The sequence below is a fragment of the Neomonachus schauinslandi genome, chromosome 1 (genome assembly GCF_002201575.2).
Source record: "Neomonachus schauinslandi chromosome 1, ASM220157v2, whole genome shotgun sequence".
NCBI lineage: Eukaryota > Metazoa > Chordata > Mammalia > Carnivora > Phocidae > Neomonachus > Neomonachus schauinslandi.
Window position 1 is genome coordinate 160,911,847 of NC_058403.1, and position 26,052 is coordinate 160,937,898.

The 26,052-nt window shown below is 55.8% G+C and overlaps 2 protein-coding genes across 2 annotated transcripts in view; one reads left to right on the plus strand and one right to left on the minus strand.

Moving 5' to 3' along the window:
- The window catches only part of PLXND1 (plexin D1), a 56,978-nt gene extending 45,628 nt beyond the window's left edge, over nt 1–11,350 (plus strand). The window contains exons 21-36 of the mRNA XM_021695236.2: nt 869–976; nt 1,073–1,185; nt 2,075–2,179; nt 2,712–2,842; nt 3,215–3,413; nt 4,685–4,831; nt 5,017–5,173; nt 5,973–6,076; nt 6,160–6,223; nt 7,019–7,053; nt 7,313–7,417; nt 7,930–8,093; nt 9,283–9,430; nt 10,535–10,675; nt 10,845–10,919; nt 11,131–11,350. Coding sequence (XP_021550911.1) covers nt 869–976; nt 1,073–1,185; nt 2,075–2,179; nt 2,712–2,842; nt 3,215–3,413; nt 4,685–4,831; nt 5,017–5,173; nt 5,973–6,076; nt 6,160–6,223; nt 7,019–7,053; nt 7,313–7,417; nt 7,930–8,093; nt 9,283–9,430; nt 10,535–10,675; nt 10,845–10,919; nt 11,131–11,247 — 1,913 coding nt within the window. The 3' untranslated portion in view covers nt 11,248–11,350. The remainder of the gene's footprint in view (nt 1–868; nt 977–1,072; nt 1,186–2,074; nt 2,180–2,711; nt 2,843–3,214; nt 3,414–4,684; nt 4,832–5,016; nt 5,174–5,972; nt 6,077–6,159; nt 6,224–7,018; nt 7,054–7,312; nt 7,418–7,929; nt 8,094–9,282; nt 9,431–10,534; nt 10,676–10,844; nt 10,920–11,130) is intronic.
- A 5,140-nt stretch (nt 11,351–16,490) lies between these two features.
- Nucleotides 16,491–25,310, minus strand: LOC110584982 (histone H1.8). The gene is made up of 5 exons (XM_021695168.1): nt 25,202–25,310; nt 20,078–20,337; nt 17,972–18,339; nt 17,085–17,130; nt 16,491–16,739 (listed from the first exon to the last, which is right to left on the minus strand). The coding sequence occupies exons 1-5, from the start codon at nt 25,308–25,310 to the stop codon at nt 16,491–16,493; spliced, it is 1,032 nt and encodes a 343-aa protein (XP_021550843.1).
- Nucleotides 25,311–26,052: the final 742 nt, after the last annotated feature.

Below are 26,052 nucleotides of genomic sequence, written 5' to 3' on the forward strand. Positions count from 1 at the left end.
TTAGTAGTTTCTCTCTGTTCCTTTCTTCTTCTCTCTCTTCCCTGTGGTTAGATAGTTTTCTTTAGTGGTATGTTTAGATTTTTTTTTTTCTTTTGTGTATTTTATATGTTTTTTCTTTGTGGTTACCGTGAGGTTCACATATAATATCTTACGTATATAATAGTCTCTTTTAAGTTGATAGTAAGTTAATTTTGAACACATTCCAGAGCTTTATGTTTTTACTCCCCCGTTTTATATATATATATAAATAAAAAATATATATATATATTTTTAAGATTTATTTATTTATTTTAGAGAAAGAGAGCAGGAAAGGCAGAGGGAGAGAGAGGATCTCAAGCAGACTCCTCAATGAGCATGGAGCCCGATATGGGGCTCAATCTCACGACCCTGAGATCACGACCTGAGCCGAAACCAAGAGTCGGACGCTTAAACCAAGACCCAGGCCCATCCCCCCAGCATTTTATATTTTTGATGATCACATTTTACATGTTGATTTTATGTATCTTAACTAATTATCATATTTTAATTAATTTTACTACTTTTGTCTTACCCTTTATACTTGCTTTATAAGTATTTGACCCACTATCTTTATTTGATAATGTTTACCACTATTTTAAAACACACGTACTTCTTTTTATGAGAATGGGCCATCAGGATTATTTTCCTGGGTGTTCCCCCACCCTTTCCCCGGTAGGAGGGGAGGATTGCAGGCTGAGGGCACCCATCCGCCTTCCACACCCCGCCCAGAGGAGGTGGAGCGGAAGCCAGCAGGACCTGTCCCTCCGGGCCCGGCCCCGTGCACTGCATGTGTCAACCAGTGTTTTCCGAAGGGCTTCCCAGGCCTGACCGGTCTCTCTGCTGCCCGCAGCCCTGTTCGTCTTCTGCACTAAGAGCCGCCGTGCAGAGCGCTACTGGCAGAAGACTCTGCTGCAGATGGAGGAGATGGAATCTCAGATCCGAGAGGAAATCCGGAAAGGTAGCGGGGTACGGCCCAGGCGGGGCTGTGGACCTTGGCTTTGCCGACTGGGCAGTGGGTTCCAGAGCTACTCCCAGCTCCCTGCCAATCCCCCAGGCTTTGCCGAGCTGCAGACGGACATGACTGATCTGACCAAGGAGCTGAACCGCAGCCAGGGCATCCCGTTCCTGGAGTATAAGCACTTTGTGACCCGCACCTTCTTCCCTAAGGTCAGCCCACACCCTTGCCAGCCACCTCAGGGGCTCCTTGATCTCTTTCTGAGCCATGCCAACCTAGAGGGCATTTTTAAGCAGATGGGAAAACGTGGTGCCACGTGGGCCCCTTGAGCAGTGTATAACCTGCATGCACGCTCACAGCAGCCTTGCCCACCTGCCCTCACCTGCCAAGGGAGGGGGCCCAGTTTTTCCCCTCACTTTTCTTCTCTACTCGTTTGATGTTTGATTGTCCATACGGAAGCCAGCTACTAGCCCCACTCTCCTCCTGGGGTGTAGGGCCTGCCTGTCCTTTCACTGAGGGGGCGAGCAGGGGTGGCCCAGGCTCCCCTAGGCCCCCGGTGCCCCACCTACCTCTCTCAGCACTGGGTCCCTTCCCAGCCAGGCTTTTGGTCTCTACATTCCCTTCTCCTGCCCTCTGGACTCTGCCTCAAGCCTCCCACCCCTCTTTGTGTTCCAGGGGCTACCTCCTTGTCCCCGCCTTCCCTGCCTGGCCAGAGCATTTATGCTGGTGGCCAGTGACCTGCCTCTTGCCCTCTCCACACTACTCACCATGCAGCAGCCCTAACAAGGCCATACCGTGGCCCTTGCTGGCCTCTCTGCTCTTTCTCCCACTCTGTGCTCAGCTTCTTTTGCTTCCTCTTAAGCCTCATGCCCTCTTGCATTGCACACCTTGCATCATGAGGTTCTGCTCCTTCCTTTTCCCCCACGAAGCCCCTTGGGCCAGCCCTCCCTGCTTCTCTGGATTCCTAAGGCCCCTGGGCATGGCCTGTTGCCCCTTCTTCCTTTACAAGGTAACCCTTTGCATTTGTTGAGCGGCCCTTGCATGCCAGTCAGGGGAGACCGCAGCCCTGCTGAGATGCTGGGGGGTGGTCTACCCCTACAGTGCTCCTCCCTCTATGAAGAACGTTATGTACTGCCCTCCCAGACCCTCAACGCCCAGGGCAGCTCCACGGCGCAGGAGACCCACCCACTGCTGGGAGAGTGGAAGGTGAGTACCCCATGCACGTGCGTGCATATACACACAGGGCTGCCTCAGAGGCACCCCACCCCTCTCTGGGCCTCACTTTCCTGTTCATCTGATCCATTGATCCTAATCACGGGGAGTTGGGAGGAGTCAGTCATTGGAAGACACTGAGTCCTCCATCCCAGGAGGCGTTCAAGGTATAACACCATTCAGGGTGTTAGAAGTGCTGACCCCAAGCCAGGTGGCGAGCGGAGAGGATTGGGCCTTTCTGGACATCCCACTCCACTGCTGCCTAGAGAATGGAAAGCAAGAGGGTCCTAGGCACGGGGACTCTGGGTTACCTCCAGGCACCCTTGACCTTCTCTGAGCCCCCCTTTTCAACTCAACTGAGCCATTATTCCCAATCATGGGGAGTTAAGAGACATCTGTCATGAAAAGGTGGTGAGCTTCCCATTCCAGGAGGCATTCAAAGAGCCATTCAGGGCATTATAAGTGCTGACTCCGAGGCCAGGCAGAGGCGCCAGACCCCTGTGGACAGCACCGATTGCTTCCGCAGATCCCGGAGAGCTGCCGGCCCAACATGGAAGAGGGGATCAGCCTGTTCTCCTCGTTGCTCAACAACAAGCACTTCCTCATTGTCTTCGTGCATGCGCTGGAGCAGCAGAAAGACTTTGCAGTGCGTGACAGGTCAGGCTGCGAGGCTCTGGGAGAGGGACGGGCCCGCTGGAGGCCGCACAGCCTGTCCTGGCTTGGCCCGGCCAGACCCAAGCCCGGGACAGTTTGCAAATCGCCTTGCCTGCTGGGCAGTAGGCATCCACCCAGGACCGGGCCCCCACATGCCTCCCTTTCCTGGGCCTGGATGCCCAAGATAGGAGCCCACAGGCACAGTGGTTGCTGTGGCCGTTAGAGAAGGTGGCCCTTTCTCCGGGTGGGTGTGAGCTGCGTTCACCCACACAGACATACCTGGGGCCGCCAGGTCCATGAGGCAGCGCCGGAGCCCCACACCACACACGCTGCGGATCCCGGGGCCCGGTGCTGATGCCCTGCGCCCCCCCGCAGGTGCAGCCTGGCCTCCCTGCTGACCATCGCGCTCCACGGCAAGCTGGAGTACTACACGGGCATCATGAAGGAGCTGCTGGTGGACCTCATCGACGCCTCGGCCGCCAAGAACCCGAAGCTCATGCTGCGGCGCACGGAGTCCGTGGTTGAGAAGATGCTCACCAACTGGATGTCCATCTGCATGTACAGCTGTCTGCGGGTGAGGCGGGGCTGAGCCCGCCCCCTGCCAAGCCTTCCCTAGGGCGAGCGTCATGTATCTGACTTGGTTTCCTCCTCATGCCAGCTCCTTCCGGAGGGGTCCTCACGCCCTTTGTGCAGATGAGGAAGGGGGCTCAGGGAGCAGGGACAGGCCTCTAGGGTCCATTATACAGCTCAGGGAAGGCCTGGCTTCCCGCAAGGGCTCAAAGCACTCTCCAGGGGCTTTGTTCCAGATAGTTTTCTTTTTTTTTTTTTATTAAAATTTTTTTTTTAGATTTTATTTGAGAGAGACAGAGATAGTGAGATAGAGAGCACAAGTGGGGAGGAGAGGGAGAAGCAGGCTCCCCACAGAGCAGGGAGCCCGATGCCGGACTCGATCCCAGGACCCTGGGATCATGACCTGAGCCGAAGGCAGACGCTTAACCATCTGAGCCACCCAGGCGCCCCCAGATAGTTTTCTTATTCATCAACCCCCCCTCCCCTTGTGTGCCTTTGGGCCCGGCTCTGGGTTCAGATGATAAATCAGGCCCAGTCCTAGCCCTTGAGACTCCCCCCCGGGCTTAGAGGAGACAGATGCAGAAATAACAATTAAAATACAGAGCAATAAAGGCCACAGAGTGGCGCTCAAGCGCTGAGGCCTTGGACCCGGCTGGAGGGTTCAAGGTGGCTTCCTGGAGGAGGCCCTAAGCTCAGGTCTGAGGGCTCAGTAGGAGGGCAGGGGTATGAGGCCCAGCCTGGCCCAAGATGCTCTCCATTCACCAGCCTGGGAATTGAGACCACATCCTGTGTTCTGGTTCCACCTAAACTCACCCCGGGCGGCTTAGCAGAGTCACGGACTTTGGAGCCAGCTGATCCGGGGTTCAAGTCTAGCTCTGCTATTTCCACCCTGGGTGACCCTGGGCAGGCTGATTGTCCTCTCTGAGCCTCAGCAGTGAGGATGATATCCCATACCGGGAAGAGCTGCTGGGATGACCGAATGAAGGTGCCTGCCCACAGCCAGTGGTTTTCCGCCTCAGAGTCCACGGAGACACTGAGGGTGGGGGACGGGAGGCGGGGGGAGATGGGGAGAATGGCACTAGGGTCCCAGAGTGGGGGTGTTACCCAGGCAGCCATGGAGGTGTTGGTACAGGGGGGTGGGGAAAGCGTTCCAGATGGGGGCCACAGCGTGGCCAAAGGCTTGGGGGCTGGAATATGGAGGGTGGGCAGCGAGGCAGTGGGGGCTGGGCTGGGCAGGCTGGGCCTCAGCCCCTGACAGCCCCGTGCCCACCCCAGGAAACAGTTGGGGAGCCATTCTTCCTGCTCCTGTGTGCCATCAAGCAGCAGATCAACAAGGGCTCCATTGATGCCATCACAGGCAAGGCCCGCTACACGCTCAACGAGGAGTGGCTACTGCGGGAGAACATTGAGGCCAAGCCCCGGGTGAGTCGGGCGGCTGGGCGGCCAGGTGGGAACCATCTCCCAGGCTGGCTGGGAGGGGGATCCTCATGCTCGGAGCACCCTGACCCTGATCATGACCCAGCCGCCCTGGGCAGGTTGTTGCCCTGCCTGGGGCCCAGGGTAGTAATGGGAGGAGCTTGCTGACTGTCTCCTCCTCTCTCGTGCAGAACCTGAATGTGTCCTTCCAGGGCTGCGGCATGGACTCGCTGAGTGTGCGGGCCATGGATACGGACACGCTGACACAGGTGAAAGAGAAGATTCTGGAAGCCTTCTGCAAGAATGTGCCCTACTCTCAGTGGCCACGTGCGGAGGACGTTGACCTCGGTGGGCAGGGGTGGGGTGCCGGGCCTCAGCATTGGGCTACTCCAGCGGGAACTGTCCCCCGCCTTGGTTGCATACTCCTTTCACTCAGGAAATGTACATTGATTGTGTCCCTGGGGACATGGAGATGATTAGATAAGGTGCCCATCACGAAAGAGCTCCTATTCTGGCAGGGAGATGGGTACTGCAGTGTGAGCAAGCTGCAGACAACAGCAAAAAGTATTCAGGAAAAGCTTGCTCAAGGAGGGGCAATTGGAATGGGTTTTGAAGGATGCATAGGAGTTCTGGTTGGGCCAAAAAGCTGCCATTTGTTCTATGCTCACAGGCCCTGTTCCAAGCACGAGGTTGTGATAATAAATGGGCACAGTGACTGTTCAGAGCAGGGAGCTCACTGGTTCTGGCCTGCAGGGGCCGGGATAGGCTATGAGATGAGGTTGGGTAGGCACTCAGTCACCCAGAGCCTGGAAGGGCAGAGTCAGTACCTAGGGATCACATACTTTCCATGACTCTTACTGTCCTTTTCACAGATGGTACCTTTTCTTATTTCATCAGCAATAGTAAAGTAACAACCTCAAGGATGAGGACACTGCCAGACCTCCTGCTCTGTGCCCACCACCACCCTCTCCTCTGGATCTTTTTTCTCCTCCTCATTTTACTCATGGAAAAATACAGGCTCAGAGAGAGGCACAGCTTGCCCTAGGTTCCACAGAGAGAGCCAGAGGTCTCTGCCTGTGTGGGCCAGGCTGGTGCTGCCCCCTCCAGCCAGCTCCCTGTCCCTGACACCCTGTTCCCTACCCCCCAGAGTGGTTCGCCTCGAGCACACAGAGCTATATCCTCCGGGACCTGGATGACACCTCAGTGGTGGAAGATGGCCGCAAGAAGCTCAACACACTGGCCCACTACAAGGTGGGGTCCCCAGCCCTACCCATCCCCCACCTGAACCCTCCCTAACCTCTGACCTCTGACCTTGGCCTCTCCCCTCCTGTCAGATCCCTGAAGGTGCCTCCCTGGCCATGAGCCTCACAGACAAGAAGGACAACACACTGGGCCGAGGTAGCACTGGTGGACAAGGGGAGGGGGTCAGGCCAGGCTTTGGCCCCTTCTGAGCAGCCCTAATAGGGAAACTGAGGCTTTAAGAGGCAGGGCTGGGCTGGGCTATGGTCTCCTTGGTTGGGGCAAGGGCCAGGCCAGGCCCCTCTGCCCCAGTACTGCTTGGGCAGGGCCTGCCGCCAGGCCTCCTCGGGCTGGGATCCTGCGGGCAGCCAGAGAGAGGCCCCAGGAGGGCGGGATGTGGTTTCAAGAGGTCTGGGAAGCTGCCAGGCTGGAGGGGGAGACTGGCATGGCCATCCGGGCTTTGGGCTGGGTCCCTGCCTCAATCCCACCCCCCATCCCCACCCTCAGGCTCCCAGGCCTAGCTGCCCAGCTGCCAGGCATGGGGTCCTAGGCTCCTTTGGTCAGAGGGTCCCCTGCTAAGGTCAGGAACAGGATCTTGTTTCTCCCTGCCGTTTACGAGGTCTGGGCTGGCAGGAGCTCTGGGCTGGGCAGTGGAGGGGGTGAGGGCAGCCATCTTGCCCCCCTGTGGGGGTCTCCCCCATGTCCCTCTGTTTCCCCTTGTGTACATCTCTCTCTCATGGCCTTTTTCTCTCGGTCTCATTTTCTATGTGTCTCTCTGGATCTCTCTCTCCCCTCTTCCTCTGTTTGCATTTTTCTGTCTCTCTCACTCTCACTTTCTACAGGTATTGCTTTGGATCTCTCGCTCTCTGCCGCTCTCCACTTTTCTGTCTCCATTTCGGTTTCTCTCTCTCCTCCCTCCTCTCTCTTGTTTATTTATTGTTTTCCCTCTCACAGTGAAAGACTTGGACACAGAGAAGTATTTCCATCTGGTAAGTGCCCGGCCTCTGGCCCTGGGGGTGCCCGCCCTCGCTGGGTGTGGACTTGGCTTCCTGCCACCCTGGAGCTCTGGGGAGAGTACTCCCAGGCTCTGGGAAAGGCCAGGGATTGGGGAGCAGGGAGGGGTCCCTCCTCCTTATGTGCCACGAAGTGTCCATGGAGCCAGGTACCTGTGGGTCGCAGGATAGGACCTCCCACAGGACGGCCCAGGATGGTGCCGGGCGCTGGACTGACCACTGCCCGGCCTCCCAGGTGTTGCCCACGGACGAGCTGGCAGAGCCCAAGAAGTCCCACCGGCAGAGCCACCGCAAGAAGGTGCTACCGGAGATCTACCTGACTCGCCTCCTGTCCACCAAGGTGGGCCTGGCCTCTTCTCCCCATCAGCTGCGCCCATGCCAGGGTGTTGGGGGGAGCTCTTCTTCTGCGGGGCTGGATGAGCTCCCCATGCAAGAGGCTCAGGGCTTCGCGTTGCTCCTGAGGAGGGGTTTGCTCACAGCCATGAAAGGTGCCTGACAGACAACTTCTGTGCTAGCCAACGTGATAGGGCAGCAGAGGCCCAGAGGGGCCAGTGCTGTCCCTGAGGTCACACAGCTCAGGTGGCAGAGTCATCACCCCGGCCCTGCCAGTTCCCCAACTCTGTCCCTCAGTGTCTGGATCAGTCCTTACAGTACCCCTGGGAGGAGGATTCCACTAACCCATTTCATAGACAGGAAAACCAGGGCCCGGAGAGGTTAGGTGACCATCCTGATGGTACATGGCTTTCCCATTCACCAGCCCAAGCACTTTGGGCTCCCTGGGGCTGCCAGAGGTGCCCACTCACCCTCCCCAAGTGGTCCTGGGCTGACGGCAGCCACCCCACTCCTCTGCAGGGCACGCTGCAGAAGTTTCTGGATGACCTGTTCAAGGCCATCCTGAGCATCCGTGAGGACAAACCCCCACTGGCTGTCAAGTACTTCTTTGACTTCCTGGAGGAGCAGGCTGAGAAGAGGGGGATCTCCGATCCTGACACTCTGCACATCTGGAAGACCAACAGGTTGGTGGGCCAAGGGCGTGTGGGCAGGCAGGGAGGGATGCGTAGCTTCATCGTTCCCGTGTGGGCGGCACTCGTGCAGGGGTTCAGAGCCTGGTCTCTCAGCCCACCTGCCCAGATTCAGTCCCTGTTTTGCCACTTCCTAGCTGTGTGACCGTGGGTAAGTGACTTCACCTCACTCTGCTTTAGTCTTCCCAGCTGTAAAACCAGGGGGATAAAAAGGAATCCACCTTAATTGTAAGAATTAACCAAAAGCAAGCATGATAGAACTTTTGCCCTTAGCATCATCTCTCTCCGCCACTCCTCTTGGGTGGGTACCATCAGCTCCATTTTATAGATGAGAACAATGAGGCTCACAGAGAAGTGCCTGCCCAAGGTCAGGCGGCCCTCGCAGGGGCAGAACCAAGCTCAAACCCACGTGATCTGACTCCCATACCCAGTCCGGAGCCTTCCTTTAAGGCATGTCTTTCTTAGCTTTCTGGGTCACAGAACCCCACAACTTGTTGAGAACTTCAGCCTGAACCTCAGGAGATGTGACACAGCCTAGAAGTTTCTGTGCCGTTGCAGGGGCTTCTCAGAGCTCTGGTGGCGGGGGGTTGTCCATGCCCTTCGGGCTGCTGAGTCACTGCGTGGCCCTGGGGTGGGGGTATTACCAATCCTCTCTGGCCTCCTGAGGCCAAGGCCAAGAATCCAGACCCCGCCCTCCCCCAGCCCTTTCTGGCTGCTCCGCGGCCCGGCTAATGGTGGACTTCCTGCTGCTGGGCAAGGGCTGGAGGGAGGAGCTGTGTGCTGCCAGGCAGGGCGGGGTTGGGGGGGGTTCTTCTAATGAGAACCAGGACCGGGCTTGAGGCTCCCCTGTGAGAACAGCAGGCTCTGTGGGGGCTGGGGGCAGGCGTGAAGGTAGCCGGGCCCTGCAATGCCTGCCCTGGCATCCTGTCCCGAGGCATGCAGCAACCTCAGCTCTTGGCCCCTCTGTGGCCCCACCCAGCAGGGATGGCCGTCCACCCCCTTTGTGGATGAGCACACTGAGGTTCTGTCTTGGGGGGAAGCCTCTCTGGCCTGGCCTGGAGGGGTAAAGCCAGCCTGGCCTCGGCGCCTGGCTGCCTCCCTCCTGCAGCCCTCAGTGACCCCTCCCTTTGCTGCCCGACCCTCTGGGCGGGCTCACGGTGCCTCCATCACCCCCATCCCACAGCCTTCCTCTCCGGTTCTGGGTGAACATCCTGAAAAACCCCCAGTTTGTCTTCGACATCGACAAGACGGACCACATCGACGCCTGCCTCTCTGTCATTGCTCAGGCTTTCATTGATGCCTGCTCCATCTCGGACCTGCAGCTGGGCAAGGTCTGCCGCTCTGGGGCTGGCTGCCCACGGGCTGGGCGGGAAGAGGGGGCCCATGGCTCTTTCTGGGAGGGGACCCCAAGGAGCTCAGGTTTGGGGGGCATGGGATGAATGGGGACCTTCCAACTGGGGCATCTAGATGCCCAGAACCTGGCCCCGGTGGTCAGAAACTCTGCACCCGCCTCAGTTGTGCTCAGCACCACCTTCCAACATTTAGGCCCTAGAGCCAGGCCCCAGGAAGCCAGTAGCAAGGTGGGAAATCGGCGTGGTCAGGTGCAACATCATGAGAGTCAGAGTCAGCCAGGCTCCCAGCAGCAGGCCTGCTGGTCAAGAGCCCTCCAAGTGGGCACTGAGTGAAGGAGTGGGCAGGGGGGGGAACAGGCGACCGAGACCTCTGAGCTGCACACAGGAAGGACATCCCTGAGACCTGTCTGCGGGGAGAGGACCTGGCTGGCTTTAGAGCCGGGAAGAGGAGGGAGAACGGCCTTCTAGGCAGAGGGAAGTACCTGGCCAGGGGCAGGGAGGCATGAGAGCGTGGATGCTGCGAACATTAGTGAGATGGTCTAATGAGATCCGGCAGTGCAGGATGGTGGGTGCCCGGCCCTGCCGTCAGCCCCAGACTTTCAGAGGCCACGAGAGAGAGAATGCCATCACTTCTCACATACGGCCTCCACAGGCAGGATGCCTGTGACAAAGCCCTGTGAGCGTACTTGGCACGTTTTGCTTTCGGGCGTTGGAAACATACAGTGGGAAATGTTCCACTGAGCCAGCGATCAGGCTTCCAGCAACCTTCGCCACCAAGACCCACAACCCTAAGCAAGGATCTTAAACGAAACAGCCTGCAGGCAACGAAGAGCTGGCCCACAGCCCGTGCACCTTTCCCCCTAAAGGAAGCAGGTCCCCCTTCAGGTCATCCCCTGACGGTGCCCTAGAAAGTAGGGCGGGGGTTCTGTGCCAAAGGGCAGCACAGGGAGGGGTGAAGAGCCCCCGCCTGGTCCAAAGCCGGCTGCGATGGGGCCGGTTGTCTGGCAGTGGGGACGTGCACTGGTCCAGAAACAGGTCTGGTCTCCAGCCGCCGCCTTATCCCCGCCACTCCTCTCTGCCCAGGATTCGCCGACCAACAAGCTCCTGTACGCCAAGGAGATCCCCGAGTACCGGAAGATCGTGCAGCGCTACTACAAACAGATCCACGACCTGACGCCGCTCAGCGAGCAGGAGATGAACGCGCACCTGGCCGAGGAGTCGCGGGTGCGGCTGGCTCCAGAGGGGCCTTGTGGGCGCAGGGGTGGGAGCTGACTTCCCGGGAGGGGCTGTGGGAAGCTGGGGGTTTGTGTGTAACCACCCCCACCCCCACCCCCCCGGGCTGGGCTGGAAGGGTGGGGTAACCCCCTCCCCCCTCCCGCCTTCTCCCTTGTAGAAATACCAGAACGAGTTCAACACCAATGTGGCCATGGCTGAGATTTATAAATACGCCAAGAGGTATCGCACACAGGTGGGTACCCTGATGTGAGGCACCCACCCTGGGGCCCGCGGTGCCCCCCTCTCAGCCCCGTCCACCTCCCCTCTGCTCAGGAAAGCCCCAGAAGAGGCTCAGGCTCACGTAGTCACATCTCGGAACATTTGCGCGTTAGGGGCTGGTTGCCAGCCGTAGAAATCCAGGCAGTGTTGTCTCCCCGCCCCCCGGCCCCTTGCTCCCCCCTCAGATCATGACCGCGCTGGAGGCGAACCCCACTGCCCGGAGGACCCAGCTGCAACACAAGTTCGAGCAGGTGGTGGCTCTGATGGAGGACAACATCTATGAGTGCTACAGCGAGGCCTGAGCCTGGGGGAGACGCACCGCCCTCGACTTCACTTTGTGCCCTGTGCCTCGGACTCCAGCTGGGAAAGGACTGAGCAGGGTCGGCTTCGGGGGGCGGGGGGGGGGGAAATGGAGGGGCTTCTCTGAGCCAGGCAGAGGAGCCCCCAGTCCCGGGCCCCTCAGGTCCCTCTGTCCCCTCCCACCTGTCCCCAGATCTGATCTCTGGACTGGGGACTTGGAAGCCACAGCCAGCCCCCGAGCGCAGCCTGGACGGAGCCCCCGGCTCTGCCGCCGCCACTGCTGCTGAGAGGCCTGCCCCCCAGGGCCCAGCGCCCTCCGGCAGAGACGAGCCCCCGGCCCACGGGCCGCAGCCAGAAACACTACCTCATCCAATGTGGCGGAGGGGAGGCCTCCTTGAACCAGCCCTCGAGTGGTTTCTGCTTCAACCACCAAAATGTTCTCTCCAGCTTCGGTCACCCAGAGAGGACCGTGGCGACACACGGTTTCAAGCGGCTGCCGGTGGAGCGGGCGGCGCCCACTGCCCGTGGGCAGGCTCTGTGTGCTCTCCCACAAGCCGGGGGTGGGCAGAGGACCAGGGCCCAGGTGCTGAGCGCTGCTGGGCTGGAGGGTGGGGACAGGGGCTAAGTCGTACCAAGGCTGTAGCTGGGCTACTTGATCTTGCTGGAAGTGTTTCTAAAGATAGCACCACTTTTTTTTTTTTAAAAAAAAGCTTTTATATATTAAAAAACTTATCACGCGCCAACTGTGAATAGCTGCCGCTTGTGCAGAGAACCCGGGGAGGGGTCCCCAGGGGCTCCCACCACAACACTGGAAAGGACTGTTCCAGAGGACAGGCAGACCTGGCAGAGACAACCCCCCCACCCCCCCACCCCCGCCGCCAAACCCAAGGCCCTGAAAAAACCACCCATTCTGTTCCTGTCAGAAGCCACCCTCCGTGGCTGAGCCGGCTCCCCCTGCAGCAGACCCAGCCAGCACTGGGACTGGCTCCGAGCCCACGGGGGCTGGGCTGGAGGGGGTGGCTGGGAAGCTCTGGAACCTTCTTTGTAATAAAAGCCTGATGGGAAAAGCTGCTGTGGGCTCCAGCCTTTATCCTGAGATGGCCAAGGAGGGAAACGTGTGCTCGTAGTAGAAAGGAGAGGGGCAGCTGGGTGTAGAGCCCCACCTCAGCCATGCTCCTGCGTGCGGTTGGGGCAGATACCAGACTTAGCCCCGGGGAGGCAGCGGCACGGTTCAGTGGGACCAGGTCTGCTTGCCCTGGGCTTAGAGGGCACCCATGGGACCTCCAGGAAGATGTCATCGTGGCTATGTGCCACCTACCCCTAGGTAGGCCCTGCTCCTATTACCTTTATAACAGGCCTGTGAGGAATGGAACATTATGCCCATTTTACAGATGTAGAAATGGACCCTCAGCACAGTGGAAGAATCCCCACAGGTCATAGAGCCAGGCAGCAGCAAAGTGGGGACCCAAACCAGGTTGCGGGGGCCCCTCATCCCTCCATTTTGTGCTTCCTCCATGCAGTCTCCACAGTGGCACCCAAAGGTGTGGGGAGGTCAAGGTGACAGCCCTAGGAAGAGAACTGATGTTTACACATGCCCCCTGAATTTCTCATCAATCTTGAAAACCCCATTTTTTCATGTGAGGAAATACGCAGTTCCCCCAAGGCCAGTGTAACCCTGGACTGTTCCCAGCTGGGCAGTCCACTCCTCAGGATGGTTAACCTTAGTTGGGGTCAGCACTACCACAGAACCCCCAGCCCAGCCAGCGGGTTCCGGGCCTGAGCTGGGGGTGAGGTTCATCGCTGTTCCCCCAAAGAAAAGGTCATTAGAGAACTGGCTCCAAATTAGAAGCAACTCAATCATTTTTCCATCATAATGGGGAAAAAAATGAAGCACCCATTTATCAAGAATACAAACTAGGACAGAAAAATTCATACAATTTAAAACAAAATCCCACAAATACCAGTTCTAGAATTAATGAGAACAGAGGTGAGAAAAGAAAAATAAACAATTTTTAGCTTTAAAAATAGCCTTTTCCTGTAGGGGCTCCTGGGTGGAGACAGATTCTTTATCTTTTCAAATTTTCTATTCTGAGCACTGATTCCTTTTCATTAAGCAGCAGATTTTCTAATTTAAGTTATTGACACATTTGATAGGGATTTTTTTTTTTTGGTGTGATTTTAGAATGAATACACATTTCCTGCAGAAATGTCAGGAAATCAAAGCCACCCTAACCCACCCGTGGTTCGTGTCCCGGAGAATGCCGTTCCAGATCGTGTGCCCGCCTGGGTCGGGGGCTGAGTAAATACGGGACCAGGGTGTACTCACCATTCTGTAACCTGCCTTTTCCCCGTGCGACAATATGTCAGTGACATCTTTCTGTGGCATTAAATATTCTGCAGCCTGTTGTGATGCCTGCTGAACATGCAGTTCCTTCTTGAGGTTTAGTAACACATTGGCATATGGCGGAAAACTAGTTTCTGGGGTCATTTCTCAACACAGGAGGTGGGAGACTTCTGTGAGTCACCCACAGTTCTTATCTGGGGCCCTGAAGACTCGCCTTGCAGCGACAGGCATCCCTTCGCTGTCTGAAGGTCATGGGAGGTCATGGACACTTTGGTGCAATGTCCTCAAGCGGGGAGGAGACTCGGCCGTGTCTCATGAGTGCTGGATGCTGTCCGGCCTCTGCTAGGCCAGGGGTACTCACCTGCCCCTAACTTGTGGGGGTGCGAGGCCCAGGGGTGCCGTCCCACAGCCTGGCCGGGCGCCTCCCACAACCCCCTGCCCAACCGTGAAAGGAGAGGCATAGCCAGACCCTCTCCACGGGAAGCGCCAGCCCAGCCCCTCCCGTCTGCTCACAGTACCCTTGGGGGCCTGCTGGCAGCCACACCACAGATGCCCCAGGGAAGACGGCAGCACAGCTAGAAGAAGCCTCATGCGGGATTCGAGGAAGTGCGGGCAGGGCTGAAGGAGCAGGGGCAGGAAGGAACTGTCTGATGCTCCACGCTGGCCTGTGTCGGTTTCCCTTTGTGCCCCTTCTGCCCCCTTTCCCAAGTCCCTTCCAGTTTCCCTCCACCTCCCTTCTAGTTCACCCCGTCCTTCTCCACCCCTCCCTGGCTCAGCTGTCCCGCCTCAACAGGACTTCCTCTCAGCAGCCTTCTGCCCAGGCTGAGTCCTCACCCCAGGAAATTGTCACCGTGGAGTCACCAGGCTGCGTCCACCCCAAACTATAGGCTCATCCTTGACCCCTTTCTTCCACCCAATACTTCAACAAATCCCATGCACCCTGCTTAAACTTCTATCCAGAACCCACTGCTTATAAGCCCTCCCTCCACGCCCAGCTCTCCTCACCTGGACCACGGCAGGGCCTCCCCGCTGCCCGTGCCCCCTGCAGTCGCTCTGCTGCTCACGGTCTTCTAACGGCCCCTCCTCACGATTACAATGAAACCCCAAGTTCTTCCCCTGGCTTACAAGGCCCTCCCCGATCTGCCCTGTCCTGCCCCACGGTCCTTGTTCTAGGTTATCTACTGCTGCGTAACAAACCACCCCAATCCTCAAGGGATTAAAACAACAGCATTCATTTACAGGAGACCCCCCCCTTCTCCATGGGTGCTGGATGCTGTCTGGGGGATACGTTCCAAGACCCCCAGTGGAAGCCTGAAACTGCAAACAGTATGAACCCTATATATACTATGTCTTTTCTTAGACATACATACCCACGGTAAAGTTTAATTTATAAATCAGGCAGAGTAAGAGATCAACAAGTAGTAATAAAATCGAGCAATTGTATCACTATATTATAATCAGAATTATGTGACTGTGGTCTCTCTCTCTCTCAGAATAACTTATTGTATGGTACTCACCCTTCTTGGGATGTGAGCTGATAAAAGGTCTACGTGAGGAGGTGCGAGGGGTAGGACAGAGACACTGTGACGTAGTGTTAGGCTACCAGCGACCTTCGGATGATCCATCAGAAGGAAGGTCACCTGCATCCGGAGCATGGCTGCCCACAGGTAACTGAAACCATGCAAAGCGAAACTGTGGGAAAGTGGGGGGCACTACTGTACGGTCCTCGTGCATCTGCCACTGGGACAGGGTTCGGCAGAGAAGGCTCATCCCTGTTCCACGTGGTGTCAGCCAAGGCAGCTCAACTACAGCTAGAAGTTCCGATTCCAAGGTGGCGCACTCCTCTGGCTGGCAAACTGGTCAAGGATGGCAGCTGGGGCTGACAATCGGGGTGCCTCTCTTTCTTTCCACCGGCTGCTTGGGCTTTCCCACAGCATGGTGGTGGAGTTCTAAGAGCAAGTGTCAAAGCAAAAACAAAAACAAACAGGACACACGGGGAGTAGAAGCAGCCAGTCTCCTAAGGTCCGGGCTCAGAAACTGTCATAATGTCCTTTCCACTGTATTCTACTATTCAAGCAATCACGGAGCCCGAGGTAAGGGGCAGGGACATAGACTCCACCTCCCCATGGGAAGAGGGTCACAGATGTGTTTAAAGCAACCCTGGACCGCATCTCCCATTACTGTCCCTCCTCATTGGACTTAAGCCCCATGGAACTCCCAGAGGCTCTTTGAGCCTTTCAAGCATATTTCCACCACAGGGCCTTTGCACGCTCTCCTCCTGTTGATTAGAGCAGGGCCCTGCTCAGTAACTTGTTGAATGGTCCTCTCCTTAGCCAGAGGGCTCTTTCTAAACACACACTAACCACATTAGTCTCTCCCCTGCCTATAACCCTTCCTGCCTAGCCCCCACTGTCTACCTTCCCTTGTCTGTCACATCCCCCACCCTCCTCCCTACCCCATGCTCCTCTCAGAGCCACAAACCCCCTCCTTCCACCACACTGTCCAGCCTCACCTCACATGCTGGGCCCTCTGCCTGCAGTGCCCTTCCCCGCCTCAGCTGTCTCCTGCCCATCCTTTAAGACCAAAAGCCACCTCCTCCAGGAAGCAGTCCCAGATCTCAGGCTGGGTTTAACACCCCTCCTGTGCCTCCACAGACCCCTACAAGTCTTGGACCCCTAAACCAGCCCTTTACGTTGTACAACCTGTCTTCCCCAGGGAGGGAACTCCTATCTGGGCAGGAGCTGTAGACGGCCCAAATCCTTGGACCTCAGCCTCCACCCACACCGATTTGTGAGGGGAAAAAAAGCCTTTATTGATAAATAGGTTACAATGAAATAAATAGAGTGACGGTTTGTTGGGGAATAAAAACTCGGGCAGGATCTCCGTGTCTCCACCCCAGCTCTAGCTTTCAGCCTCCACCTTCCTACTGGCCAGTTTGGACGATGAGTCCTTGGTGGGCATGCCCGGCCTCCTTGGGCCCTTGGGGGCCTCTGTCTTCCTGGCCAGGGGTTCAGGCACTGTCTTAGACCCACCACCCCTGGGAAGAGCAGCGGCCGTGGCTTTGGGCCCCGCCTTGGCCGCGTGGGCAACGACCTCTTTAGGGACGTGATTTTCCTTCTTTTTGGCTGGAGAAGCAGTACCATTCTTGCCCTATAAGAAAGCAAACCAGGAGCAAGAGGACAGAGTGGGGCAGGGTTGGACACATAGCTTGGAGCCCACAGGAATAGGGCTGAAATCCCAGTGGACTCCAAGGGTGGGGGGGGATTCTGGGTGGCTTTGGACAAGGGACCTCACCTCTCTAAGCCTGGGTCTTACCTGTGAAATGGGGGTGAGGATCCTCAGAGCACTGGAGGGCCAGACAGAAGTGAACTGTGCTTTGTACAAAAGCAAATTACCCCCTTCTCCATGGACCCTCCCAGGGGCTGGGTGTAGGAAGCCCGAGCTCTAGCCTGCTCAGCGTGGAGATCCAGACCAGGGAAGTCACGCAGGACCTACCTTGGGGACCGTGGGTTTTGCGCTCCGACTCCCAGCTTTTGTTTTCCTGTGGGCCTCACCACCTGTCAGAGGGTGGGGGAGAGCATGTGGGAAGGACCCCTTTCAGGAGGAGCTTCTGGTGGGCAGGAAGGTTCAGGGGCCCCAGTCCTCACTCTGACACTTACAGGCTATGTGACCTGGGGCAAGTCGGTTGGCCACTCTGAGCCTGGGTGTCCTTGTCTGCCAACTGGGGATAACAGCATCTCTTTCATGGGATGGTTGGGGGATTAACTGGGTGGTGGAAGACCATCTCTCACCCTGAGCAAGGCACCAGGCAGAGCCCCCCTTGCTCCGTGTTCACCCACACCAAAGACCCCTCACTGGTTTATTAGTCTCTAGTCTTTCGGCCATCTTCCACATGGCAGCCATGATACATTTTTAAAAAATACCTTGTACCCTAGCTGTTCCCTGTTCAAAGTCCCTCCACGGCTCTTCATTGTCTTCCAGATCGAGGCCAGACTCCCAGCTGCCCTTCACAGGCTCCCACTTCTACTTCCCACACTGCACACAGAACTATTTGCACTTCCTCAAAACCTTTACCTTCTTCATGCCTCTGGCCTTTGCACAGGCTGTTGTCCTCCCTGGGACACCTCCTCCAGGAAGCTTCCCCTGACTCGTCTCAGATGAGTCAGGCTCCTCTTCTCTCTGTATCTCCCCTTTCCTAAACCTACCCCCTACCCCCACCCCCCAGCTACCATGAGTTCTCCAACTTTCCAGCGCAAGCCAAGTACTCAGGCACATTTACTAGATAAGGAACCCCTCCCCAGAACAGGCCTCTCCTCCCTTCTCGCCTCATATCCAGTGGCTGCCACAAATCCCTATCCCTATCTCTCACCCCACTCACACACCTACCCTGGCTCTTCCTTCTGCCTTTGACCTTTGACTTCCCACTGGGTCCGGTGGCACTGGGAGGGGCCCGTGTGGCCTTGTCTGGCTGTTGGGAGGCCTTTCTGGCCTCACTTGCTCTTGCCTCTTGGTCTTTGGTCTGGCCGCCTTTCTTGGGAGCCTTCTCCTTGGCTGCACCTGGTTTGGGAGGAGACGTCCTCACCTCTCGCAGCTTCCTGGGTCCCCTTTTCACCTCGCCTGTGTTGGGAGGGTCCTTCTTTGCCTCCCTTGGTTTCTTGGGGACCTTCTCCTTGGCCTCACTGGGTTTCCTGGGGGCTGTCATGATGGGGGTCTTCCTGGGTTGGACTTTCCTCTTATGCTTGGGAACCAACTGGTGGAGGAGAGAATGGGGTGAAATTGAGAGCAGAAGTTCTCAGTGTCTCATACCCCTACACCCTACACGAGGCTCAGAGAGGAAAGCCTTGTTCCAAAAGAGAGGGCGAAGAAGGTGGTCAGGGGCACGGGGAGCAGATGCATGACCACCTCCTAAATGCCTGATGCCAAAGACACATTCTATCCCCGTATTGCTCTTCGAGGGAGGGGTGTTGCCATTGAGGAGCTGGGGGACCCGAGTCTCCTAGACACACCCGAGGTTCTCTTACCTCCTGTGCAGGTGGCTGTCAGGAGGGCACAGGCACCCCCCCTCCTGCCCCCCCAAGTCTGGAAGTCTCAAAGCCAGGCTCCTGGGAGTAAAGTGCACAGCACACACTGAGTCCTGACCCCAGTCCTCTGAGATGCTAATCTACAAATCTCCTTCGACCTCCCACTCCACACACCTTTGCATGCACTCTGACTCCCCCTCCGCCTCCCACCTCAGGCCTCACACCCCCATGTCTCCCCAGGTCTCCCTTTTCCCCTTTTGCCTCTCGGGTGGACCTTCCAAGTCACAACGTCCTGTGCAACTCAGCCAAGTCTTTCTCTTCTCCCACTGGCCTGTCTTCCCATCTTTACAGCGGGGCCATCATGAAATGGGTGAGAGGCAGGGGGATGTGAGGGCCCCTGGCAAACAGGTGGTCTCGTCCTAGAGCCCTCCTCTAATGATGTTGCTCTCTCTGTCCCCAAAATCTCATGGCTCCCCATTACCATCAAGACCAGAAACAACCCCCCCTCCTAGCACACACACATTTCTAACTCCATGACACTCCAGGCTCCCTTCCCCACCTCCCCTCCCCTCCCCTCAGCCCACTTTCCTGACAGGCTCTCAGGTCCTGCAGCCTAACCCAGCCATGCACACCCTCAGTGCCCCCCACCTTGCTCTCCTTCGCCCCACCCTATGCATCTGGACTTGCCATAGCTTGTGTCCAAGCTGTGACCCTTGCCTGGGAGTTCTACGAGGAACTTGTTGTCCTCAGCCACCTGGTTACCACAGGGACTGGAACACGGTAGGTTGAGAAAGTTCCAGTGTTCTATGGTTACGGTCAGAGCAACTGCCACGTGCTGGGGCCCAGCAATGACCAGAAAGACCCCATGTCCGGGTCCCTGAGATTTCCCTGGTGGCAGCCGACAGTCACAATGCTGGGGTTGGATTTTGTGCCAAATCTGCCCTCAGCTCTAGGTGTCCCTGGACGGCTCCCCTCCAGGACCCTCCCGTTTGAAAGATGAGGATGGGGTGGCTCAGGGAGGTGCCAGCCCTGGTCTGGAGACCTGGGGTTTAGAGCCAGAGAGCGTGGGCAGCAAACCCAACTGTGACCTTCTAGACCCCATGGTTGGGTGTGCCTTGTCCATGATGGAGAATTCCAGGCAGGTGCTCTGGGCACTAAGGACTCAGTGTGAACACAGCAGAGATAGTCCCTGGTCACCGGACACCGTGACAGGGATGAAGGCAGACACAGCCAGGGAACCGGGGCCCTGCAGGCTCTCCAAGGAGGCACACCACTACCCTTCTTGGAGGAGAAGGTATCTCCAAGAAGACACAAGGAAGACAAGGAGAGAAGACAGGGAACAGCCCCCCTGGGGGGGGGGGGGAGGTGCAGGGAGGAGGAGCTGGGGCTGAAGCTCAAAGTCTGGGGCCCAGGCCCTCCCACCCTGTGGCCTCCCCGAGTCCCACCCTCCAGCCCAAGCAGGCTCACTTTGAAGCTGCCAGTGGCCCCCCTGGCCTTGGAGTTGGTGGGCCTGACAAGCAGGCCGCGGTGCATGCCCGTGGCCAGGGCCTGCTTCAGCAGGTACTTGAGCCGGAGGACATCCACCGTAGGGTACTTCTGCAGGATGTAAACCTTGATGGCCGCCACGGAGGTGCCCCGGCGCCGCTCTCCCGCCTGCAGCGCCTCCAGGACCATGCGCAGCACGGGAGGGTGGCGGCGCGGCCCTCGGGTGGTGCTGCGGCTCGGGCCTGCGGGGGGGGGGGGGGGGGGGCAGGGCGTCACCCAGCGCCCAGACCACCCTCGGGCCCGATCGACCACAAACCTGCCTGACAGAGCACACGCCGGGCCCCAGCCAGGCCCCACGGTGGGTGGGCCAGGGGCCTGGGGGATCACACCCCCCCCAGGTCTGTAGCACCGCCTGCCGACTGGCCCACAAGCAACCCAACGGGAGGGGGCAGGGCAGGTGGCTTGTCTGGCCACCGTCTCCCAGTGACCCGAGCACAGCTGGGTCCACACCGGGCGCTCCATAGAGCTTCCCTGAAAGAATTAAATAGTTCTTTTAGAAAACTAAATACGTCAGGTCAGTTGTCTAACTACCAGTTTACAGGAAATCCAGGGGCTTGGCGAGAGGGCCACAGGGAGGAAATCAAAATCCAGCCTGTGAGGAGCTCTCCAGGACACACAGCCAGGCTTCTACAAATAAACAAGGAGGAAAAGAAAAAGTGGGAAGGGGCCCTAGGGATGAAAGAGACTGCTGAGCCCGTTCAACCACATGCAACGTGGGATCCTTTGCTCAAACTAAGAACGGGGCCTTAAATGAGCCAACTTGGTGGTGGGGGTGGGGGTGGGGGCGGCACGGAGAAGACAACCAGATAAATGTGAACATTGGAAATATTTGGGGATATTAAGGATGATGGTATTGCAGTTATAGTGTAAGGGGCTCTTTTCTTTTAAAGGTAAATACCGAGGGCAGCATAAGCAAAGATAAACTATTGGAATCACATCAAACTAAAAAGCTTTGCACAGTGAAGGATATACCCCATAAGGGTATATATCCAAAGTATATAAAGAACTCCTACAACTCAATAACAAAAAAACCAATCTGATTAAAAAATGGGCAGAGAATTTGAATAGACATTCCTCCAATGACATATAGATGGCCAACAGGCACATGAAAAGATGCTCAACATCACTAATCAGCAAGGAAATGCAAATCACAATACAACAAGACAGCACCTCACAATTGTCAGAATGGCTAACATTAAAAAGACAAGAAATAGGGGCACCTGCGTGGCTCAGTTAAGGTCTTAATCTCAGGGTTGTGAGTTCAAGCCCTGTGTTGGGCTCCACGCTGGGAGTGGAGCCTACTTAAAAAAAAAAAAAAAAGGGTGGGGGGAGGTGCACCTGGGTGGCTCAGTTGGTTAAGCGACTGCCTTCGGCTCAGGTCATGATCCTGGGGTCCTGGGATCGAGCCCCATATCAGGCTCCCCCTGCTCTACGAGGAGCCTGCTTCTCCCTCTCCCTCTGCCTGCCATTCCCCCTGCTTGTGCTCTCTCTGTCAAATAAATAAAATCTTAAAAAAAATAAAAAGACAATAACAAGTGTTGGTAAGGCTGTGGAGAAAAGGGAAGCCTTGTGTACTATTGGTGAGAATGTAAATTGATGCAACCACTCTGGAAAACAGTATGGAGTTTCCTCAAAATTGAAAAATAGAACTACCCTCCCATCTAGCAATTCCACTTCTGCATATTTATCTGAAGAAAACAAAAGCACTAGTTCAAAAAGATATATACATCCCTCTGTTCATTGCAACATTTGCATTAGTCAAGATATGGAAGCAACTCATGTCCATGAATAGATGGATGGATAAAGAAGACATGGTGTGTGGATCCATTGGAATATTATTCAGCCCTAATCTTGTCATTTGCAACAACATGGGATAGACCTACAAGGTATTATGTTAAGTGAAATAAGTCAGATAGGAAGACAGTTTGATTTCACTTACAGAAAGGGTAACTACACTTAATTATGGTAAGCATTTCATAATGTATACAAATAACAAAGCACTATGTTATATACCTAAAACTAATATAATATTATGTATCAATTAAAAACAGTTTTAAAAAATAAAGATGGGGTGCCTGGGTGGCTCAGTCGGTTAAGCATCTGACTCTTGATTTCAGCTCAGGTCATGATCTCAGGGTCATGAGATCAAGCCCTGCGTCGGGCTCTGCACTGAGCTCAGAGCCTGCTTATGATTCTCTCTCTCTCTCTCCCTCTGCCCGCACCCCGCCACCATCCCAACCTGCTCCTCTCTCTCAAAAATAAAAATTAAAATATAATAAAATTAAAATAAAAAACAAAGATAAATGCTAGACTACTTATAGGTGAAATGATAAGCCTGGCATTTGCTTTGAAATAACACAGTAGGTGAAATAAGAGTAGCCAGGAGCTGATAAGTGTTGAAGCTGTATGAAGGGTGCACAGGAAGGGAGTGGGGGGTGGGGGTGGTTTGCATTGCCTATTGTTGTATGCATTTGGAAGTTTTCATACATAAGTTACAAAAGAATCCGCTCCTAGGTATGTATACTCAAGAGAAATGAAAACACATGCTCAAATGAAGATTTGTACACAAATGCTCATAGCGGCATTATTTATAATAGCCAAAATAGAAACCCAAATGTCCATAAACTAATGAATTGGGTAAACAGAACATGACATTAACCATAAAATGGAATATCATCCAGAAAAAAGAAGGAATGAAGTCCTTCCTTGAAAACATGCTGGGTGCAAGAAGCCAGTCACGAAAAGTCCCATACTGTAGGATGCCATTTATATTGAAATGTCCTGAATGGGATAATCATAGACAGAAAGTAGATTAGTGGTTGCCAGGGGCTGGGGATCGTGGGTGGGGAGGGGCAGTGACTGTAGGGAGTAAAAGTTTTCTTTTTAAGGGGATGAAAATATTCTAAAGTTGCCTGTGGAAATGGATACACAGCTGTGAATATACTAACAGCCACTGTACCCTTTAAATGGGTGAATTGTAGGGTATGTGAATTACTGAGATATCTCAATTACTGAAATACTGTTATTACTATTTTTTTTTAAGTTGCAAAAGAAAATAGGATCAAGGGGAGAAAAGCTTTTAGTCATTATAAGGTGCATACAAGTGGTTTAAATATGAAACCTGATTTAAATGTGGTGATTAAAAATGTTGGCTTCTGGGGCGCCTGGGTGGCTCAGTCGTTAGGCGTCTGCCTGCGGCTCAGGTCATGATCCCAGGGTCCTGGGATCGGGCCCCGCATCGGGCTCCCTGCTCTGCAGGAAGCCTGCTTCTCCCTCTCCCGCTCCCCCTGCTTGGGTTCCCTCTCTCGCTGTGTCTCTCTGTCAAATAAATAAATACAATGTTTAAAAAAAAATGTTGGCTTCTGATCAGTTTGCAAAAATTAAAGACTTTTAAAAAGGAATCGATTGGCTAAATATATATATATATTTTAAAAACACATTTTAAAGTAGAAAAGAAAAGTAAAAAAATTGTAGAGACCTAATCCAATTCATCTACTGCTGCCTCTTGGCCAGGAAGAGCCTAGGTCTGGGAATATTCGTTTTGGTCCAAAGCTTGTGAATGAGTGGAATCCCAGCCACACCCAGGACCTTGGGAGTTTCACTCTCCTCTCTGGGCCTTAGTCTTCCCACCTGTACAGTGGGGATGGGGCTTTAAGGAGGTCTGCACCCTCCCAGCTGGGTGTCCTCCGGCCTGGCCTGCACTGACCGTTCTAACCCTTCCCCTGCCTCCCGAGAGCCAGGCCCTGTCCCAGGGAGCCACCCCAAGGCTCTTCCCTCCCCAGTCCCTGCAGCTGAATTCAGTTCCTCATTCTGCATTATTCAATGCCTGCTATATCCCGGGATGACCAGAACAGAACTCACAGCTCCCCCAAACTTGTCCTCCATCCTCTCTCTCCCAGGAATGGCACCTACCATACTTACCCGGCCACCCAAGCACGAAACTGGAGGGCATCCTGGACCTCCCATCCCCACCCCTTCTTCATGGACTTCTCCCCCCTCCATCCCGAGGACCCCAGCCTTCTTCCTACTGCACCTCCCCTCTCTCCCCTCCCCACTGCTGTCAGTGTAAAGGGCCCAAGGCCCTGGCTGAAGCCTTGGAGGCTCAGTGTGGCAGGTCCTGCCCCTTCCCTCCTCCCACCCCGCCACTCTGCCCCTGGCCAGAGGAGGGCCTGTGACTCCCTGGAAGCTTCCCCTAACCCCCTCACCTCTGGGCCTCTGCCCGTGCTCTTACCTTGCCTGGGTGGCCTTTGTCCCCCGTGGTCACTCAGGTAGCTCTCACTCATCCTTCAAGGCCCACACGGCACCATGATTTGGACACCTGCCCTGACTTCTCAAGCCAGGGTGAGCATCTCTGCCCCAGGCTCCAAAGCACCTGGAACCCACCCTCCAACTTTTCCTCTGAAGGAGGCTTTACTCACACTCAGAACACTTCCCCTGCCTCACCCTCTTTCTCCTGGGTGAGGCTTAACCCTCCTGCAGGGGTCACCGCCTCCAGAAAGCCTTCCTTGACCTCCCAGAGTAGGTTAGTGACTCCCATGGGCTCCTACAGCCCTCTGCATTCCCGACGTCAAAGCACATGCCACATTATGAAACGGCATCTATTAATGAGGCAGTCTTCCCCCTCAGACTGGGAGCTCCTGGAGGGAATGAACCTATCTATATCCAGAGAAACCCTGAGGCATTGTTTGTTGATTGCAAATTGGGATGCAGCCCTCAATTCAAGGCCCAGCCTCGCAGCACATGCTTGCTCTCGCCCCTGCTCCACCAGCTAGCCGCCCCGCAGCTGCAGTGGGTCCGCCAGCCCACCCCGACAGGAAATGGGCTCCAGCTGGGGAGGCCCGCTCTGCCCTCTTCCCCCTGAGCTGGGCCAGCCTCAGCCCCCAGGCAGGACCTGGCCCCTGCTACCTCGGGCATCAGCTCTTCTGCCAAATGAGCATGTGAACTCCACAGCCTCTAGAATGGGTGCTGGGGCCGGGCTGGGTAGCACTAGGAGGGTCCAGGACACCCAGGGAATGGGCTCGCAAGGAGCTGCCTCCCCGTACCTACCTGGCTCTTCAGACTCAGACACTCCGGACGACCCTACTGTGGAGGGCAAGGAGGTTGAGGACGCTGAGGAGGTTGAGACGTCACTGGAGGCAATGCTCCCAGGAGCCATTGCATGGGCAGACGCAGACGTGGACGCGGACGGTAAGACCCCCTCCCAAGGCGTGAGACTTCCAGGCCGGCTCGTTCCTCCTATATATCAGCAGCCCAGCCGCACCACTCCAATTAGCCCCTGATTGGGCTGGGAGGCTCTGGGCTGCTGATTGGGGCAGGAGGGCTGGGATGGGGCACTGCAATCCTGCCTTGTGTGCTGACGCCCAGCTTGGCCTCCCACGCCTATGTGACCTTGGGTGAGTCAATTGACTTCTCTGGGTCTCAGGCTCATGGCAAAATGATGGGCCCTGAGATGATGGTCCCTCCTGCGCCCTCTGCCCCCACAGGGCCTGGAGATGCTGATGGGGAACAGGGCACACCTGGAGTGTGGAAGTGGTCACTGAGGCCTCCAGTCCCGCTTGCCCCATGCCACTCCTGTTCCCAGGCCACTGCCGACCTTGGTTTCTCAAGAAGTGGCAGTTGAAGCCCGACTGGTGGGGTTTGCCTGGAGCAGACACCCCCAGATCAACCTGTGGCCTCCTTTTTTCTGTTTTATATGAAAGAATTTTTAAGGGATGAATGAATAATTTTTATTTATTATTATTATTTTAAGATTTTATTTATTTGAGAGAGAAGGCAATGGGGGGGGGCAGAGGGAGAGCGAGAAGCAGACTCCCCACTGAGCAGGGAGCCCAACATGGGGCTCGATCCCAGGACCCTGAGATCATGACCTGAGCTGAAGTCAGGTGCTTAAGGACTGA

Excerpts from the sequence above, each read along its gene's own strand:
- LOC110584982 (XM_021695168.1), bottom strand. The coding sequence starts at position 25,310 with ATGGCTCCTGGGAGCATTGCCTCCAGTGACGTCTCAACCTCCTCAGCG. Across the intron at positions 18,340-20,077 it reads GGGCCACTGGCAGCTTCAAA|TTGGTTCCCAAGCATAAGAG; the intron begins GTGAGCCTGCTT and ends CTCCTCCACCAG. Across the intron at positions 17,131-17,971 it reads AGAAGGAAGAGCCAGGGTAG|GAAAACAAAAGCTGGGAGTC; the intron begins GTGTGTGAGTGG and ends TGAGGCCCACAG.